General features: G+C 36.7%; 1 protein-coding gene across 3 annotated transcripts in view; it reads right to left on the bottom strand.

Annotated features, from left to right (window-relative positions):
- Positions 1-20,745, bottom strand: part of SNX27 (sorting nexin 27) — an 85,738-nt gene that overhangs the window by 17,536 nt on the left and 47,457 nt on the right. For all 3 annotated transcript variants that reach the window (XR_005021768.1, XM_036868165.1, XM_036868173.1), the window contains exons 3-7: positions 17,123-17,315; positions 15,447-15,511; positions 13,761-13,865; positions 10,732-10,810; positions 6,672-6,835 (exon numbers count right to left, since the gene is read on the bottom strand). Coding sequence is in view for 2 of the 3 variants with exons in the window: in XM_036868165.1 (XP_036724060.1) it covers positions 6,672-6,835; positions 10,732-10,810; positions 13,761-13,865; positions 15,447-15,511; positions 17,123-17,315 (606 nt within the window). In the remaining variant the exon portion in view is untranslated. The remainder of the gene's footprint in view (positions 1-6,671; positions 6,836-10,731; positions 10,811-13,760; positions 13,866-15,446; positions 15,512-17,122; positions 17,316-20,745) is intronic.

The following is a 20,745-nucleotide window of genomic DNA, read 5'->3' as shown; positions in this document are numbered from 1 at the left end:
TCCCCTTTCCAACCTTACTCTACTCCTCCTCCACTCCAAGAAAACCTTAAAAAATCTAATGGAAGGGAAAACTGATCTTTGGGAGGAAAAAAAGAAAAAGAACAAATAGAACCATTTGTCCAGGGTATTCAGGATCTAACCTCAGTGAGTTACTGAAAGGACAACTCTATACAGACACCAGGCAGGGGCCCACTTGAATCTTTATCAGAAAACTGCTGATTTCCTTAAGGTAGAAATCATTCCCCATAGTCTTTTAAGGGAAAATATTTGCATAACAGAATGAATTCAGGACTGAAGTTAAGAGACTAGTTCAAATTCTAGCTGTCACCTACCAATATGCACTTGAGTAAGTCACTTAAACCCTCTCAGTCTGTAAAACAGGAATAACACTCATCTTGTAGGTGGACAACAAAATGAGATAAAAGATGTTAATAGTTTTGTAAAGTATATATAAATATATATAAATAGTTACTATTACTATCATTTATATTAGCATCATTTAGCGGTTAAATTCCTCTAAGAACCACACAAGGATATTAATATCCTGCCTGGACTGTCTAATGGAAAGATTATGCAGTGTCTCCCCAGTCCTAGCCATATAAGCGAGGATTCACTTAGAGAGGATTATATTCACAGAGGCGATGCTCAATAAGAACTGCCACCAATGTCCTGAAGAACCTGAACATTGTGTTGTTTATCACCAAAAGACTCAGCTGCTCCAGGTCAAATTTAAACCAGTTACTGAAAAGCTGGGAGAGAAGTAAAGAGGGAAAACAAACAATAAATACTGGTTTATCTATTCAGTTTCCCCAATACCTAGAACTGTGTCTGACTAGTAATAGCACTTAAATATTTTTTTTATAAGCTTTTTTTTTAAAAATTAATTAATTAATTTTTGACTGTGTTGGGTCTTCGTTTCTGTGCAAGGGCTTTCTCTAGTTGTGGCAAGCGGGGGCCACTCTTCATCGCGGTGCGCGGGCCTCTCACTATCGCGGCCTCTCTTGTTGCGGAGCACAGGCTCCAGACACGCAGGCTCAGTAGTTGTGGCTCACGGGCCTAGTTGCTCCGCGGCATGTGGGATCTTCCCAGACCAGGGCTCGAACCCATGTCCCCTGCATTAGCAGGCAGATTCTCAACCACTGCGCCACCAGGGAAGCCCAGCACTTAAATATTGATGAACGTTTCCCCAGGGCAGAGGTGGGTCATCTACCCAGAGTGAACATCTACTCCAGCAGCTCTAAGTGACCTATTTTCACATAGGGCAGTAAAAATGTTCTCTCCTCACTCATTTCTAATCAAGATTATACTGCTTGACTAGCCCTGAGTGAAAAACATAAATATTACCACACTAGATTCCTTTTTCCCTTAATTAAAATAAAAGACATACATAATTTTTTTAATGTGTATTACTAAGAGGTGCCTAATAAAAATAAGTCTCCTGATCCCACAGCCTCATTACACAGATACTTTAAAGCACTGTAAACAGTTTTTTGTGATATTCCTTTCATAATTCTAAATGTCATGCTTATGCTGCTAATTCCTAACTTATCAATTTTAGACAATGTTGACTTGCTGTTAAAAATAATAAGTTTTAGGGACCTCCCTGGAGGTCCAGTGGTTGAGAATCCGCGCTTCCACTGCAGAGGGCATGGGTTTGATCCCTAGTCAGGGAACTAGGATCCCGCAGGCCACGCGGTGCGGCCAAAAAAATAGTAAGTTTTAGCTTTCTTATACCACTCCTACACTCTCACTTCTTCTTCCTTCAACACCTCCATAAAAATTAAATCAATAATCAGTATTGATTACTGTAATCTATACATTATTGTAAGCATGTAAACATTGTTCACAACTAAATCATGTACTGTACCAGGGCTTCCTCTCTTGTACATTTTTTTTTTCCTCTTAGGTTATCTGCCTCATGTTTGTTTGTAACCTTCCACATGTCTCTCACCAATTCTTCCACGATAACCAAACACCAAAGTCATGTTGATTCATTCAAACATTCATTTTCTAAAAACTGTTGACTGTTCTCATGTGCTGTGTCTCATCCCGTTCTCTTTGCAGGTTTACGCCTCTTAAAATCCATTAATGTTATTTTAGTGAGCTTTCAAGAAGAAGTAGTTTAAAAGTATGTTTAGTCTGCCAGGCTTAGCCAGAAATTAAATATATCCTACTATGGATTTTGACCTTATCAATTTTTTAAGGAAAAGGCACATTACTATCATTATTATCCAGTATTTCATCAATTCTAAGGTGCACATTTTTTCACATTTTATTGTTCCTAAAATTGGGATGCATCTTATAATCAACGTGTGTTGTTTAACCGGTAGCTTTTTTCTCTTGGTAGTACATAAAATACTAGTGCATCTTACAACTGATAGCATCTTAGAATTGATGAGATGCATGAGATATTCCCACCATCAACATATGATACAAAAAAATAACTAAAATTAAGTGAGGGAAAAAATTTAGTATTATTTTCCAAAAGGCACAATTGTTTACCTGGTCAATCAAAAAAATCATTTGAGCTGTTGTGCACTGCTGGGAATGTAAAATGGTACAGCTGCTATGGAAAACAGTGTGGCGATTTCCTCAAAAAATTAAAAATAGAATTACCATATGATCCAGCAATCCCAATTCTGGGTATATTAAAAGCAGAAGTTTGAAGAGATATTTACATAACCATGTTCATGACAGCATTATTCATAACAGCCAAGAGGTGGAAGCAACCTAAATGTCCATCCACAGATGAATAAACAAAATGTGATATACATGTACAATGGAATATAATTATTCGGCCTTAATAAGGAAGGAAATCCTGTCATATGCTACAACATGAAAAAGCCTTAAGGACATTATGCTAAATGAAATAAGCAAGTTACAAAAAGACAAATAATGTATGATTCTACTTACATGAGATACCTAAAGTAGTCAAATTCACAGAGTGTAGAATGGTAGTTGCCAGAGGTAGAGGAGGGGGAAATGAGTTGTTTAATGGGTAGAGAGTTTTAGTTTTGCAAGATGAAAAATTTCTGGAGATCCATTGCACAATAATGTGAATATATTTAACACTACTGTACATTTTAAAATGGTTAAGAGGGTAAAAAAAAAAAACTTATTAAATTACAAATTTTAAATATGTACAGTTTATTGTATGTCAATTATACCTCAATAAAGCTGTTTAAAAAATTGTTTGAAGAAACAGAAGAGTTCAGAAAAGTTGTTGCATATGAGATACTGCTACAAAAATAACAGCTTTTCTTTCTATATACCTAAATATTTTATTTTTGCTTTACAGTTTTATAATTCAAAAAGTAATTTCACAAGCTCTGCTTTGTTTAAATTTTGATACTGATTTTAAAAATGTGAGGTACTACTATTACCCTTTAATAGATCAGAAAACAGATCTCAGCAAAGCTATGTTAAGGATTTACCCAATGGAGAGCTTGTACTTGAACCAGATATTCTGACTCCCGGTAAATAATTATTCCATTCCAACAATACAAAGAAAAAATATCCCATTCATAATTGTAATAAAAATATAAAATACTTGGGAATAATTTAAAGGGGCATATGTGAAACATAAAACAAAACAGAACTTTATTTGGGGAAATAAAAGATGAGATGAATAAAACAGAAACATTACACATTTAGTTGGGAATACCACATTTAATAAAAATGGTGACTCTTCTTCAGTTAAACTATAAATTTAACAAAAACCCAATTAGAATTGTAACGGATACTTTATAAAGTGTTATGAAATGGGTTAATTATTTTCAAAATAATCTTAAAACAAAATGTTTAAAAGAAAGTAAAAAGTAAGGATAGTATTCTCTATATGGCTCTGCTAAATTCATTATTTACAGTCATAGCAGTATAAACACTGAATATTAATCTAACAAATATTGTAATTTGACTATAGTGAGAAGATGGGACAGATGAAAAGGTATGAATATGTAGTGCAGTGGGGGAGGAAATGGAGCTAAAGTCTCATCTTCTATAGCAGGTAATTAAGCAATATTGCTTGAATCGGAAACATCAAGTAGGAGTAATATAATTAAGTTATAATAGAGGTATGGAAGTAAATATAAAATGAAATAGATATCCCATGTTCTTGGATTCGAAGAATTAATATTGTTAAAAAGGCCATACTACCCAAAGCTATCCACAGATTTAATGTGATCCCTATCAAATTACCCATGACATTTTTCACAGAACTAGAATAAATAATCCTAAAATTTATATGGAACCATAAAAGACCCAGAATTGCCAAAGCAATCTAAAAGGAAAAAAGGACAAAGCTGGAGGCATAATCTTCCCAGACTTTGGACAATACTACAAAGCTACAGTAATCAAAACAGTGTGGTACTGGCACAAAAACAGATATATGGATCAATGGAACAGAATAGAGAGCCCAGAAATAAACCCACACATCTATGGTCACTTAATCTTTGAAAAGGAGGCAAGAATATACAGTGGAGAAAAGACAGTCTCTTTAGCAAGTGGTATTGGGATAGCTGGACAGCCGTGTGCAAGTCAATGAAGTTAGAACACTCCCTTACGCCATGCACAAAAATAAACTCAAAATGGCTTAAAGACTTAAATATAAGACATGACACCATAAAACTCCTAGAAGAGAACATAGTCAAAACATTCTCAGATGTAAATTGTAGCAATGTGCTCTTAGGTCAGTCTCCCCAAGGCAATAGAAATAAAAGCAAAAATAAACAAATGGGAGCTAATCAAACTTTTAAGCTTTTGCACAGCAAAGGAAGCCATAAACAAAACAAAAAGACAACCTACATACTGGGAGAAAATATCTGCAAACCATGCTACTGACAAGGGCTTAATTTCCAAAATATACAAACAGCTCATACAACTCAATAACAAAAAAATAAACAACCCAATCAAAAAATGGGCAGAAGACCTTAACAGCCATTTCTCCAAAGAAGACATACAGATGGCCAATAGGCACATGGAAAGATGCTCAACATTGCTAATTATTAGAGAAATGCAAATCAAAACTCAAAAAGATACCACTTAACACCAATCAGAATGGCCATTGTTAAAAAAATCTACAAATAACAAATGCTGGAGAGGGTGTGGAGAAAAGGGAACCCTCCTATACCTGTTTGTGGGAATGTAAGTTGGGGTAGCCACTATGGAAAACAGTATGGAGGTTCCTCAGAAAACTAAAAATAGAATTACCATATGACCCAGCAATCCCACTCTCGAGCAAACATCTGCAGAAAACTCTAATTTGAAAAGATACATGCACCCCAATGTTCATAGCAGCACTATTTACAATAGCCAAGTCATGGAAGCAACCTAAATGTCCGTGGACAGATGAATGGATAAAGAAGATGTGGTATGTGTGTGTGTATTCACACACTCACATGCGCACACACACCCACGTATATATAATGGAATATTACTCAACCATAAAAAAGAATGAAACAATGCCACTTGCAGCAACATGGATGGAGCTAGAGATTATCATACTAAGTGAAGTCAGACAGAGAAAGACAAATATCATATGATATCATTTATATGTGGAATCTAAAATATGACACAAATGAACTTCTTTACAAAACGGAAACAGACTCACAGACATAAAAAACAAACTTCATGGTTACCAAAGGGGAAACGGGCTGGGGGAGGGATAAATTAAGAGTTTAGGATTAGCAGATACACACTACTATATATAAAATAGATAATCAACAAGGACCTACTATATAGCACAGGGAACTATATTCAATATCTTGTAATAAACCGTAATGGAAAAGACTATGAAAAAGAATATGTATGTATAACTGAATCACTCTGCTGTACACCAGAAACTAACACAACATTGTAAATAAACTATACTTCAATAAAATTTTTTAAAAAGATGAAATAAAACAAACAACAAAAAACAAGCTAAAAGAGGTGAAAGTGGTTGCCTATGAGAGGAAAAGAAGTGGGAATAACTAATATTTTTCATAATAACCTGTGTAGAACCATTTGATACTTTAAGCTCTATGTATGTATAATTTTGATGAAAATTTTTTGAAAAAGAACATAGCCCCATAATGTTCATTTGTTATTGTTTTAAAAAATAATAATAAATACATTTTGAACTCCAGGATATCCCCTTCTTAAACTTTTTTTTTTTTAATGGCTTTATTTATTTATTTTTGGCTGTGTTGGTTCTTCATTGCTGTGCACGGGCTTTCTCTAGTTGCAGTGAGTGGGGGCTACTCTTCATTGTGGTGTGAGGGCTTCTCATCACGATGGCTTCTCTTGTTGCGGAGCACAGGCTCTAGGCGTGTGGACTTCAGTAGTTGTGGCATGCAGGTTCAGTAGTTGTGGCTTGTGGGCTCTAGAGCGCAGGCTCAGTAGTTGTGGCGCACAGGCTTAGCTGCTCCGCAGCATGTGGGATCTTCCTGGACCAGGGCCCGGACCCGTGTCCCCCGCACTGGCAGGTGGATTCTTAACCACTGCACCACCTGGGAAGTCCCCTCACTTCTTAAACTTATCTTTTGTCAAAATGGGATAGAACATTTTACAAATTTAACTAAGATACAGGAGGCAAAACAGCTTTCTCAAGGATTCACACTGGATTGGCAAATGACCACTACATATGAACAGAAAAAGAAATCAGGCCTTTCCAGGGAGATCAATTCACCCACCTGATGAAAGAAGTAGGTAACAGCAAGGTCATTGTCATTTAAGAGGATTTCTTCTTCTGTCGTAAAAAGCCACTTTCGAATGGTCAGGCAGGTGCCTAGCACAGCTGATGTGTAATTCTGGACGTAGAGCTTATGAGGAAATTCATTAGGTGCCAGCTTACGTACTAAAGAGAAGACAAAGCAAAGAAAGCTAGAGTGAGAAGATATACAAGGCATCTCCCTAGTATGAACTGTGTAAAGCAGACAAGAATGGAGGTTATCATTAACCAGCACATCAGCTTAGTTCCATCCAGGAGCTCTGCCTTGGGACCACAAAATATCAATTTGTCTAACCAAATCTATGCCTTCTAATATGACTGGCCAACTGAGCCTCAAGCTAACTGAAATCTATCACCTGAATGAAATGCCTTTCAGTTAACATGCTGACTTTGCAGACAGCACCTACTCCAAAGTCAGTTAAAATATCTGATCCATAATTGAGTTAAGTTACAGCAATGTCCACTGAACATCTTTTAAAGCAAGCCTCCCCTCTTACCCAGCTATGGTGCATTCAGAGTCTTTCATGTGGCAGTTCTCAATGAACAGCTTTTATTGTTAGGAGCTGAAAGGCTCTCCACATCCCCCCACAAGTCTAAGACATTCACCAAAGTGAAAAGTGACTTCTGGGTAGCCTTACTTCCTCTTCCTAACAATGCTCAAGCAGGATAAAACACTACCACTTTTAATTTCTATATTGTTTTTCTTTAAAAAGGCGGAGTTTTCTCCTCTTGATGTTTACTTGGCTTTATAACAGAGCAAAAGACAGATTTAATATTTCCCATTTTATTTGTTAACTAAAGCTTAGAGAAGAAGGTAAGATTAGAATCCAAGTGTCCTGGGTCCTTAGCAATCCTTTGTAATATTTATATCTGCCTAGTTAGACTGTAGAGAGTTGGGAAGAAAATAAACAATTGGGAGATAGCTGCTTTAGCGGGAATCAAAGTTGTTCTACCTTGACCTGGGATGGCAAGGCGACTCAAATCTACCAAACTCTCTCCCTTTCCGGGATGAGGAAGTTCTGATCAGTCAATATTATCTGTTGTTTCTGGCCTTAGCCCTGTACATCTATGATGTGGAAAAGATCCATAAACCGTAGGAAATTTGTCATTTAAAGCAAGCCTTCCAACTTCCTCCCCTTTGTGGTCTCAGTGCAACCATCCCTAGCTTTTATAAAAGAATAAATAAGAGAAAATCTGTCACCGTGCAATAAAACTTCCTAGGAAGAGGATATCTGTTTATGCAAACTTAAACACTGGGTTGGCCAAAAAGTTCGTTCGGTCTTTTCCATAAAATGGCTCCAGTAGCGCTTAGTTGTCTTTAACTTCATTCGAAACAGATTGTATTGTGACAGCTATCATATCAGCATGCATTTAAAAAAACTTATCAAAATTGGGTGAATTTTTGTGTAGCCATTTTAATATTGAAGATGAAAGAAAAAAGCAACAATTTCAGCATATTATGCTTTATTATTTCAAGAAAGGTAAAAACGCAACTGAAACGCAAAAAAAAACTTGTGCAATGTATGGAGAAGGTGCTGTGACTGATCAAACGTGTCAAAAGTGGTTTGCTGGACTTCTCTGGTAGAGCGGTGGTTAAGAATCCGCCTGCCAATGCAGGGAACACGGGTTCGAGCCCTGGTCCAGGAAGATCCCACATACCACGGAGTAACTGAGCCCATGCACCACAACTACTGAGCCTGCACTCTAGAGCCCGAGAGCCACAAGTACTGAGCCCGCCCGCCTAGAGCTCGTGCTCTGCAACGAGAAGCCACCGCAATGAGAAGCCTGCGCACTGCAACGAAGAGTAGCCCCTGCTCGCCACAACTAGAGAAAGGCCCCGCACAGCAAGGAAGTACCAACACAGCCAAAGAAAGCAATCAATCAATCAATAAATTAAAAAAAAAAAAAAGTGGTTTGCAAACCACTTTCTTTCGTGCTGGAGATTTCTCGCTAGATGATGTTCCATGGTCGGGTAGACGAGTTGAAGTTGATAGAAATCAAATAGAGACGTCAACTGAAAACCGTCAATGTTATACCATGTGGGAGATAGCTGACATACTCAAAATATCCAAATCAAGTGTTGAAAATTATTTGCACCAGCCTGGTTATGTTAATCGCTTTGATGTTTGGGTTCCACATAAGTTAAGCGAAAGAAACCTTCTTGACTGTACTTCCACATGCGATCCTCTACTTAAACATAACAAAAACGTTCCGTTTTTAAAACAAATTGTAGTAGGTGATGAAAAGTGGATACTGTACAATAATGTGGAACAGAAGAGATCGTGGGGCAAGCGAAATGAACCACCACCAGCCACACCAAAGGCTGGTCTTCATCCAAAGAAGGTGATGTTGTGTATAAGGTGGGATTGGAAGGGAGTTCTCTAACATGAGCTCCTTCTGGAAAACGAAACAATTAATTCCAACAAGTACTGCTCCCAATTAGACCAACTAAAAGCAGCACTCGACGAAAAGCGACCAGAATTAGTCAACAGAAAACGCATAATCTTCCATCAGGATAATGCAAGACCACATGTTTCTTTGATGACCAGGCAAAACTGTTACAGCTTGGCTGGGGAGTTGTGATTCATCTGCCGTATTCATCAGACATTGCACCTTCGGATTTCCATTTATTTTGGTCTTTACAAAATTCTCCTAATGGAAAAAATTTCAATTCCCTGGAAGCCTGTAAAAGGCACCTGGAACAGTTCTTTGCTCAAAAAGATAAAAAGTTTTGGGAAGATGGAATTATGAAGTTGCCTGAAAAATAGCAGAAGGTGGGACTTCCCCTGGTGGTCCAGTAGTTACGAATTCACCTTCCAATGCAGGGGACGCGGATTCGATCCCTGGTCGGGGAACTAAGATCCCACATGCCGTAGGGCAACTAAGCCCATGTGCCACAACTACTGAGCCTGCGCGCTCTGGAGACCAAGCCCCACAACTAGAGGGAAGCCCACGTGCCACAACAAAAGATCCCGCATACCACAACGAAGATCCTGCGTGCTCAACTAAGACCCGACACAGCCAAATAAATAATAAATTAAAAAAAAAAAAGAATATAAACTCTACTGGAGCAAAGAATTTTAAAAAATGGCATAAGGTAGTGGAACAAAACGGTGAATATGTTGTTCAATAAAGTTCTTGGTGAAAATGAAAAATGTGTGTTTTATTTTTACTTAAAAACCAAAGGAACTTTTTGGCCAACCAGTACATGCATTAAAGCAAAGGCTTGGGACTTCCCTGGTGGCGCAGTGGTTAAGAATCCGCCTGCCAATGCAGGGGACACGAGTTCGATCCCTGGTCCAGAAAGATCCCACATGCTGCAGAGCAACTAAGCCCCTGCACCACAACTACTGAGCCTGCGTTCTGGAGCCCGCGAGCCACAACTACTGAAGCCCGTGCGCCTAGAGCCCGTGCTCCGCAACAAAAGAAGCCACTGCAATGAGAAGCCCATGCACTGCAACGAAGAGTAGCCCCCACTCGCCGCAACTAGAGAAAGCCCACGCGCAGCAACGAAGACCCAATGCAGCCAAAAATAAATAAATAAATAAATAAATTTTTTTTAAAAAAGCAAAGGCTTTTAATCAACATATTTCTTTCTAACTCCTGAAAACAAAAAGCTATTCTTAAAAATCTACAAAAACCATTAAGTACACTAAAACAAGCTGTGGCTAAGTAGAAAATCCCCTCTTTTTAAGGCTGTTTCATTGGAATATATTAATTTTGAACTCTGATTTTTAAAAATCTCATGAAAGTATCTGCTTCAGTGCTGGGTGTAAGTAACTGATACTGACAAAAGAGGAAAAAGGGGTGATCAGGTATCTAGACTTAGTGGGATTATGCTTAATGGGATTTGTCCTGTCTGCTTGTTAGAAACAGTCCCAATTAGCGGGATTGCCCCTTGTCTTCAAGATCTTCTTCTCCAGGCAAACAGTTTCAATCTGACAGCTTTTGGGAGTTTCAGTTTCTTAGTATTAGGATAAAATATCCTCAAACAAAACTTAATATTAGTCACTGGCACTTACCAAAGGAATGATTGATCACTTCAAATAAGGCAAAGTAATTCACTGTCGTACTGTCCATGCCGACCTTTGCTGCAATAGCCTAAAGGGTAAACAGGATAGATTAGTTTCAGGAAAACAAAATCAGACAGTGCTGTGGGAAAAGACAGGTATATGCATGAGGAGTGGGGAGAAGAGAAGGGTTTTGCCATCTTGGTTTCATATAAACTAAATTCATGGTCCATAGCTACTCTTTTTTGTATGTATGCATACATATGCATGAAATAAAAGAGAAAAATACCTGTATTTGATCCAAACAGCTATGATCTCTAAATATGAGTTTCTCCCCTCCAATTAAAGCTGATAACAGTCTCTCCTTAAATATCAGCTTTGCTCTCTGAAATAGGACTTCATATCATGAGGATCTTTTTGAATAGCACTTACAAAAAATGTGCTACATAAGGACAGATTTTAAGAAGAAAATAAATTCTTAAATATCTAGTCTCACACATTCAGCCTACATTTAATATAGGCTGTTAACATACAAGATCTATATCTTTGGTTCTTGAGCTTAAAACATTGTTTATCAATTTTGCTCATACTTCACAAATTATTCTTGTTTACTTTTCAGATGATCCATGTCTCATGCTGGGGACCTCCATATCCTAAGAATTATCATCATCCTTATCCACGTGAAAATAGCAAAATGTTGGGACAACAGAGACATTTTAAACAAGTATCAGTCCTTCTCTCTAGGAACTAAGGTCCCAACATGATAAATAAAAAGAAATTGAAAGACTCCACATGCAAATAAAGGAGAATTGAAATTACATACAAATAACAACAAGAAAACACAAAGCAAAAAACACAAACTAGTAGTACCAAAATTCCTTTTCAAGATCAATCCCAAAATGTATAAATAAGGTGTTAATTAAACAAGAGAAAATTATTGAGTATTAGTGTCTCAGTAAACCAAATATGATTATATCCTTCTTCCCGTATCTACTCACATATCAGACCTAGGTTCATCCCTGATGTGAGGCAGAAACTGGAGACTGTAAGTGTTCTAAGCTACCATTCTATACTGCACTAGATAGAAACTGAAATCTTCTCAAGGTTTGGAAAATGGCTTATAGCTAGAAGTCTCTGTAACAGGGTGAGGAGAGAAGTGAAAAAAAAAATTAGGCCTTGCTAGAGAAGTATTGAAAATGAAACAAAACATCAATAAGCTGTACAAAATTAATGTTTTCCTTGCAATCAATCCACCATTTTATAATTTCTGAAATACCTCAGATCCTGTACATATCCTTTGCCATGGTATACAGTAAATATTTGGGGGGTAAATTTTTTGTTTGCCACAAAGGAGAAATAAGTACTAATATCCAGAAACCCACTAGTCTCCCTGAAAATCTTGATCAAATCAGGATTAAAGACCAATGAAAAGGCCTAAAAGAAACAATTATACCCAGCACCTGGATCATGATCTTTAAATACCATTCCTCACTGAAAGGAAAGACTCCTTGGGGAAATGACTGATTCAAGATCTAGTGTAGGAAATATACAAAGATGAGCCCAGAGCATCTTGTTGTACCAAAAAGCAAGGATGCTATCATAAACAAATGGGTTGCACCAAAAAAATACAGGAGCAGACGTGAAGGAGCTTCCACTGACCAAAGACAGAACAATGTGAGCACCAAAAAGAATATATGTTCTTGATTAATCATACTGAGTATCTAAAAACCCACATGATACTAAAAAAATAATTATCTTATTGGACATCACTGGAATCAGCTAGGGCACTGATCCTTTATGCCAAAAATTGGCAATAAAAGGGAAGAATTAAATACTTATCCCTCTTTTCCTATAAACTGTATTTCAGGATACTAAATAGCCTTAGTTGATAAGGGAAAGTTCTTTACAGAAGAATTCTAGTTAATAAATGTGAAGAAATGAAAAAATTGGAAAATCAGCATTTTGCAACCCTTAATGAAATCACTGGTTAAGACAGTAATCATCAGTGATACACTTATTGGATAAAAGATCAGTGAAGAACTTAACAATGGAGACATCAGGTTATTACCACGTAAACCTACTGATTAATCACTAAAAGTGGATAACCAGATATTGTGTTCCTCCCGTTGAGAAGCAATATGAAGTATATAGCACCGATTATGAAGTATTCTCATCAAAAAGCTGAACCTGAATCTAATCAAGCCTCTAGAGAAAAATTCCATTTATAGAAAATATAAGTAGACAGAAAGACATATTAAATGACACAAATAGACAAAAGAAGCAAACAAATAAATTCAGAATGTGGGACATTTCACAGGACACAGACCCAATTTCTGCAATAAAACAATAACATAGGGGAAAAAAGTTGGAGAAGGGAAGGGAAGAGAGACTGCCCTATATTAAAAGAAACATAAAAACCAAATGTTTTTTAAGGACACAAGGACCTTGTTTAGATCCAGATTATAACAAACCAACTGTTAAAATTCATTTTTAGACAATTGGGAAAACTTGACTATGGATTTATTATTAGTTAATACCATGGAAGTAGTTAATTTTTTAGGTTTGATAATGGCTTTGTGATTATGTAAGAGGAACATCCATATTTTTTAGAGATGGATACTGAAATATACACAGGTCGAAAAACATGGAATTTGCTTTAAAATATTTAAACAAAGGAAAAGGAAAAAAGGATATATAACACAAATGTGGCAAAATCTTGAGGATTATTAAATATGAATGATGAGTACATGGAGCTTCACTGTACTATTCTAGTTTCACATACATTAGAAAGTCTTTTACAATTAAAAAGATGGGGTGCTAATCACAACCATTACAACCTGGGATATTTATTGTATCTTTCTTTCAAGGAGGACAAAGTACTTCCACGTTAATAATCATAACATCAACAGCAGCAGCTAACATTTAATAAATTTATTACATGCCAGATACTCCAAGCTCCGTATATGTATTAACTCATTTAATCTATCTTTCTTAGTTTTAAGCCAACCAATGTCAAGCCTACTTGTTCAAGTTTAATTTACCTGATATACTTGGTCTGTAGTACTGTTCTTTTTAACCCTGACTGTAACTGTTGTTCCATCTGGTAATGCTACTCTCAGCTCTACGTCAGACACACCATTGTAGTTCTGGGGAAAAGGCAGAAAAAGAATTAATTTAAAAAAAAAACGAATTTATGACCCAGTATATCCTCATTCTCCTTGCAACATGCTAGCTAAACAACCTAAACTTGTGATAGAAAGAAAGTGAGTTCCAATGAAAAGGGGAAAAAAGACATAAGTCAATACATTGCAAGTCATAAAGCTGACTTTAGGCTGCAGCAGAAGTTAACCTTTAAGATGAACAGGGAGGAAAGAAATATGTTGAACCCAACGTGTTCATATCTCAAAACAGAAAACTTGTGTGAATCAGTCTAGGTCAAACACAGATAAGATTTCTGGCTTACTATCAAACATTCAGAACTCACAAATGAGAAAAGAAAACAACCAAAAGCAGTAGTTTCAACAAATATTCTCTGGTTTTAAATGGTTAGGCATGCTAGATTGGCTCAAGAGGTATCCTAAGTTCCATTCTGAACCCTGAAATAATCATGACACCTTTGAAAGGAAAAATTGATGAAACTCAGGAATCTGAGTTAGTCTGATGTCCAATTTTCTTCTAGCAAACAGTAAACAATTCTTATCCTCCTTAATTCAAAAGAAGTCCTTCTCTCTTACTGCTTTTGAAAATTAACACATTCCTCTAACAAATTTGTGACCTTGTAATTTTTATTACAGAGAAACAACTATTTAGAAACAAATCCATCGTCATTTACCACTTTAAAAAAACTACTATTCGTTGCCTAAAACCATCCTAAGCATTACTTTGTTATAAAAGCCCTTGTCTGCAAGAAACTTATAATCTAGTTGGGGAAATAAAACATATACATATAAAATAATTAGTGGATGACACACTAGTTAATATGGCAGCATTACATAGTCATTCTTCTATTCAATTAATATTTATTAAGCACCTACAAAATGCCTGACATTGTGGTAAGGCACTGGGAATATAAAGATGATCAAAATTTAGCTCTTGTTCTGAAGATCTAATGTACAGCGTGGTGATCATACTTAACAATACTATATTCCATATTTGAAATTTGCTAAGGGGGTAGATCTTAAGTGAAGAAAGGAAGGAAGGAAAGAAGAGAAAAGGGAGGAGGAAATGGTAATGAGGTGATGGATAGGTTAATTAACTTGATTATGGTGATCATTTCACAATGTATACAGATATCAAAACATCAAGTTGTACACCTTAATATATACAATTCCTATTTGACAACTATACTCAAAAAGCTGAAAAAAAAAAAAGATTTAGCTCTTACCTACAGGTAGCTCATGATCTAGTAAAGTAAAATTATAAAGTGATCATCTGACTGTATGTATAAAAAATTAGAGATTGAGATAGCAACAAGGTGATAATTAAGTGTACTGACTGCAGAAGTTCTTGGTGGAATGAAAAATCAATGACTTGAATATCAGGGAAGGCTTCAAAGAGAAGGTGGACCTAGCACTAGGTCTTGAAGGATAAGCAGGACACATAACAAAATGAAGTCGAAAAAACAGTCATTTAGAGAATTTATGGCAATTCAATCCATCATCGATATCGTTATTTTCCCCCACAAGGAGCCAAGAGGTAAACAGTCACTATAGTGGGTATTCACCTACCTCATCTGATTCTGATAGGAATTCCTGCATGATGTCACTCTCACCAATGACTCGTATTGAGCACACTACAGAAAACAAAGACAGAATCTGGCATGAGGCCCTAAAATCAAGAATATAAAGTCAAAACATATCAAGGTTTAAGTATAAATCATCATTAGCAGGCAGTGCTGAGGTAGTATGCCATCCCTGACACATGATATTTTACGGCACAACAAACATTTATATAAATAGGAACCAGAACAGAGGAATAACAGGATGTACAAAGATGTAGCTTACTAGAAATATTAAACATAGACAAAGGAAGTTACCTGTAAAAGAGAAATAAAAGTTCAGTAAATCTAACTTTGCTGTCTTGTGTTAACTATTAATAAGCTAGACAATAATAGAGCAAGGGTAAGGTCAATTAGGAATAAACACAAAATTAAAATACAAAGAAAAATATCTATTTGGCCTAGGAGCAGGCCAGTAAGAGAATCATAAGCATTTAAAGCCACTTTGGAAAAAATTGGGTAGGTAATCAAGTATTAAGCTGAGCACATCTTCTCATCTTCTCATCTCACTAACTTTAACTTCAAAACAACTACAACTAAAAAAAAGACAGAGAGAGAAAGGGAGAAGGAAGGAAAGGAAAACAGGCAGGTAGGTAGGTAATCACCTAAATCTAAGAGAGTTAATTTCCTAACATTCTCATGAGGATAATAAATTACACTGCTGATTTTACTTCATTTTATTAAAAAAAAAATTGTACTCTTTCTCATTTCCCAAAGGCTGTGTTAGGAGGCCATTGTTAGAGAAAAGCTAAAAATAGATGAAGTTTAACTACCTTCTATGGGGGAAATGGTTTTTCTTCAGGGATAAAGCTCTCTACCAAAGTTTTAAAAAAATTCAACTAGGTCAATTAGTTCTTCTACAAGGACACAGAATTATTAAATACCACATAAGACCATTATTCTGTTAAATTAGTATTTTAAAGAAAAGCCTATTGCATGCCTAGCAAATTATGTAACTCTATAATGTAGCAAAACAAGGTCTCTTCTCTGAGCCACAAACTGAACCATCTTATTCAGGAGATCTGTGTCATTTCTCCCTGCCTCTCTGGACAAATGTTTCAGCATCCACATCCAAAGACTCGTAATGTATTGTTTGGAGGTCCTGAGATAACAAGTAAGTTTTAATATTTCTACCTATAACCTACTTAGAACAAGGGGACGTTAGCTTACCTACAACTCATCAAACCTATCCATGGACACGTGTAAGAGGAATAAGGAATTTTCAAGTAGGACATGCCAGTGAACCAAGAATCACTTTCATAAAAATGTCTTAAATACTGCCCATCTAGTTCCCAAATCAATTTAGCATGTTGTTGAGTCTGTATATGTTTGCTGTGTGCAAATAATATAACCCTATAAATAAAGGTCCTTAATGCGTCAAAAAAATAATTATGCATTTTTCTGTTGTTGTTAAGTGTTTGGCGAGTCAATAAAATAGGCTATTAATTGCTGTACTGAACATTTCACTCTTGGCTTCAAAGCTCAGATCATTCAACACCTAAGTCAAAAACCTGATTTACTTTCACTGTTGAGTTTCAGGAAACTTAGCTATGCAGTTTAGGAGCTGCAATATATACCTAGACCCTATGTTTACTCAAGATAGTAGAGTTTAATAGGCTGGCTTACCTTTTTCTAGATATTCTTCCAACCCCCGACGTCGGGCATCTAATTGCTGTTCTGATAAAGAGAATGGCCACTTCCCTGGAAGTCGGGGAAATGTAAAGTTGGCAAACTCTCTCTTCAGGTTCTGGTGTAGGATGGCAAACTCCCGGTACCGCTTAGAACACAACTGCCTCCCTGCCATGTAAACATTGTATACCTGGTGAGGGTGAAGAACGAAAAAAAGCCTACTTACTACAAATTAAATCACAGAATCACCGACAGTCAGGCTTAGATTGATACTGGTTAGGTATATTCTGCTACACACTTAACAGAGAGAATATATGTTCAAGGTCACTGTAAAACAAGATTTACTTTTAATAAACATGCCAGAAATTATATGTACAAAAGAGGGCTACTGCCTTCAGGGGGCCCATGATCTTATTTTTGCTATTACAATTACCTCCAACACACTGTTTTAAATATCTTCAGAGGCAATTATCAGCTTTTAAGGGTAGATTTTATTTTCAGAAAGTTAAAAATCATTCAAAGCCAATGTGGTAAGTATAGTGAATGAACAAGCAAGCAAATTTGGAGAGAGATGTAAAAAGTTAGAACTGATTATAAAGCAATGTGACTGATATTTGTGTGTGAACCACACTTCCAAAGAAAAGATCTAAAAATGATGTTAGCAACAGTGACATTTTTGTTACCAAATATATCATTTTTGCAAAAGCTCCTTTCCTGAAGTCAGATATCCCTAGTTTTGTTCTTCTCCCTTCCATCATTAAAACAGGGTTAACAAAAAGTTGATGAATAAATGTACTCTAAGGACCTCCTCATATAAACAGTTAATAATCCTCATAATGAAATAGGTAGAGGGACTTCCCTGGTGGTCCAGTGGGTAAGATTCCGAGCTCCCAATGCAGGGGCCCTGGATTCAATCCCTGGTCGGGGAACTAGATCCTGCATGCATGCCACAACTAAGAGTTCGCATGCCGCGACTAAGAGTCCACATGCCACAACTAAGGGGTCTGCACGCCACAACTAAGAAGCCCACCTGCCGCAACTATGAGCCCGCATGCCGCAACTAAAAGATCCCGCATGCCACAACTAAGACCCAGCACAGTCTAAATAAATAAATAAATATTTAAAAAATAAAAAACAAAAATAGGTAGAGATTTCTGTCTACTGTTCACAGATGCATGCCAAGCTTCTAGAACAGGGCCTGGCACACAGTAGGCACTCAGTAGATATTTGATGAAGAAATGAATGTATGTATGTGTAATTCTTAAATATGTGTCCTCATAAAGGAAATTGGTGGGATGCATAATCCAAAAACATCAAATAATCTAAGTTATTCTGTATTCTCAGAACATATCAAATTATGCAGAGATGGGAAAATTAGCCCCAGATCACATTTACTGGCTTAGCAAAAATCATTCAAAAATTTAAATGTGCACAAAATAGGTCATCTACTCATGTAATCAAGACTTAGTCACTGAGCATAGAGAACAGACTGGTAGTTGCCAAGGGGGAGGGGGTTGGGGGAGGGATAGAGTGGGAGGTGGGGGTTAGCAGATGTAAGCTTTTATACACAGAATGGATAAACAACAAGGTCCTACTGTACAGCACAGAGAACTATATTCAATATCCTATGATAAACCATAATGAAAAAGAATATAAAAAAATGTATATTTATGTATAACTGAATCACTTTGCTGTACAGCAGTAATTAACACAATACTGTAAATCAACGATACTTCAATTTAATAAATAAATCAATAAATAAAGACTTAGTCACTGAGAATGTATACACCAAAGCCCTTCCTTCAATCTCAGGAAGAATCTTTTCCATGCTTCTGTGATTTAGGAAGTATAAATTAAATGCAACAATAATTTAAAAACTCCTCTCTCACAACTCTCCTTCTATGAGCCCTCCCCTACTTAAAAGCAAAGCCTCTAACCACTATCAAATAGTGTCCAGGGATGAGTATGATCCTGATCAATGAGTTTTCTTCTTATAATTATCACTCAAATTTATAACTGATTGTAATGAATCAAACATATTACCAAGTATTCCTTCTTAAGTACAAAAGCATTAAAAGGAAAACAGTCTTCCCCTCAGACAAGACCACACATTCTCTTAAGGGCAGGCAGTCTTAAGAAAGTCTTATTCAGTCAACCTGGTCTTATATACTTACTTCTCAAACTAAACTTCCCAAATTTCTCAGTAACATCATCATTCCTTTGCTTAAAAAGCAAGTCCACAACCCTACTGGTGTTAAAAATCAGTCTGACTTCCTCACACAAGGAAGGAAGGAAGGGAGGTAAAGCTAGCTTAGTGGCATTGGTGAATTAGGTATTCCCCAATGTCTTTTTCCAGGGAAGAGTAGACTAGGGCTTTGATAACACACAGAAAGACTATGACTAGATTTCCTCAATGATGATGACTTGAGTAATCCCAAGTCTAGAAAAACATTTCCTAGGGTAGAAAGAACCCTACAACTTGAGAGGCCTTTGTGACAATTTCAATCCTAAAATTTCAGTTTCTTATAAGGTGAGAAGAGTAACATCAAATAGCCTCTCACCACCCACCTCTTCCCACTTAAATGTGAAGTCAAAGGGAACAGAACTATAAATAGGATGCCTGACAGTTCAGTAATACTTTAATGCAGGTAGGAATGGCTTCCACAAGAGCCAAACAGTTTTTTTTTTTAAATAGACCTTTATTGGAGGATAATTGCTTCACAATACTGTGTTAGTTTCAGTTGTACAACAAAGTGAATCAGTCATATGCATACATATATCCCCATATCCCCTCCCTCTTGAGCCTCCCTCCCATCCTCCCTATCCCACCCCTCTAGGTCATCTCAAGGCACCAAGCTGATCTCCCTGTGCTATGCTGCTTCTTCCCATAACTATTTTACATTCGGTAGTGTATATATGTCGATGCTAATCTCACTTCACCCCAGCTTCCCCCTCCACCCTGTGTCCTCAAGTCCATTCTCTATGTCTATATCTTTATTCCTGCCCTGCCACTAGGTTCATCAGTACCATTCTTTTTTTTTTTTTAATTCCATATATATATGTGTTAGCATACAGTATTTGTTTTTCTCTTTCTGACTTACTTCACTCTGTGTGAGACTCTAGGTCCATCCACCTCACTAAAAATAACTCAATTTCATTTCTTTTTAAGGCTGAGTAATATTCCACTGTATATGTGCCACATCTTCTTTTTTTTTTTTAACATCTTTATTGGAGTATAATTGCTTTACAATGGTGTGTTAGTTTCTGCTTTATAACAAAGTAAATCAGTTATACATATACATATGTTCCCATATCTCTTCCCTCTTGCATCTCCCTCCCTCCCTCCCGCCCTCCCTATTCCACACCTCTAGGTGGTCACAAAGCACAGAGCTGATCTCCCTGTGCTATGCGGTTGCTTCCCACTAGCTATCTATTTTACGTTTGGTAGTGTATTTATGTCCATGCTGCTCTCTCTCTTTGTCACATCTTTCCCTTCCCCCTCCCCATATCCTCAAGTCCATTCTCTAGTAGGTCTGTGTCTTTATTCCCGTCTTGCCACTAGGTTCTTCATGACCTTTTTTTTTTTTTCTTAGATTCCATATATATGTGTTAGCATACTG

The sequence above is a fragment of the Balaenoptera musculus genome, chromosome 1, assembly GCF_009873245.2.
Source record: "Balaenoptera musculus isolate JJ_BM4_2016_0621 chromosome 1, mBalMus1.pri.v3, whole genome shotgun sequence".
Taxonomy (NCBI): domain Eukaryota; kingdom Metazoa; phylum Chordata; class Mammalia; order Artiodactyla; family Balaenopteridae; genus Balaenoptera; species Balaenoptera musculus.
Note: the sequence above shows the minus strand (reverse complement) of the source record. Positions and strands in the feature narration are given on the sequence as shown.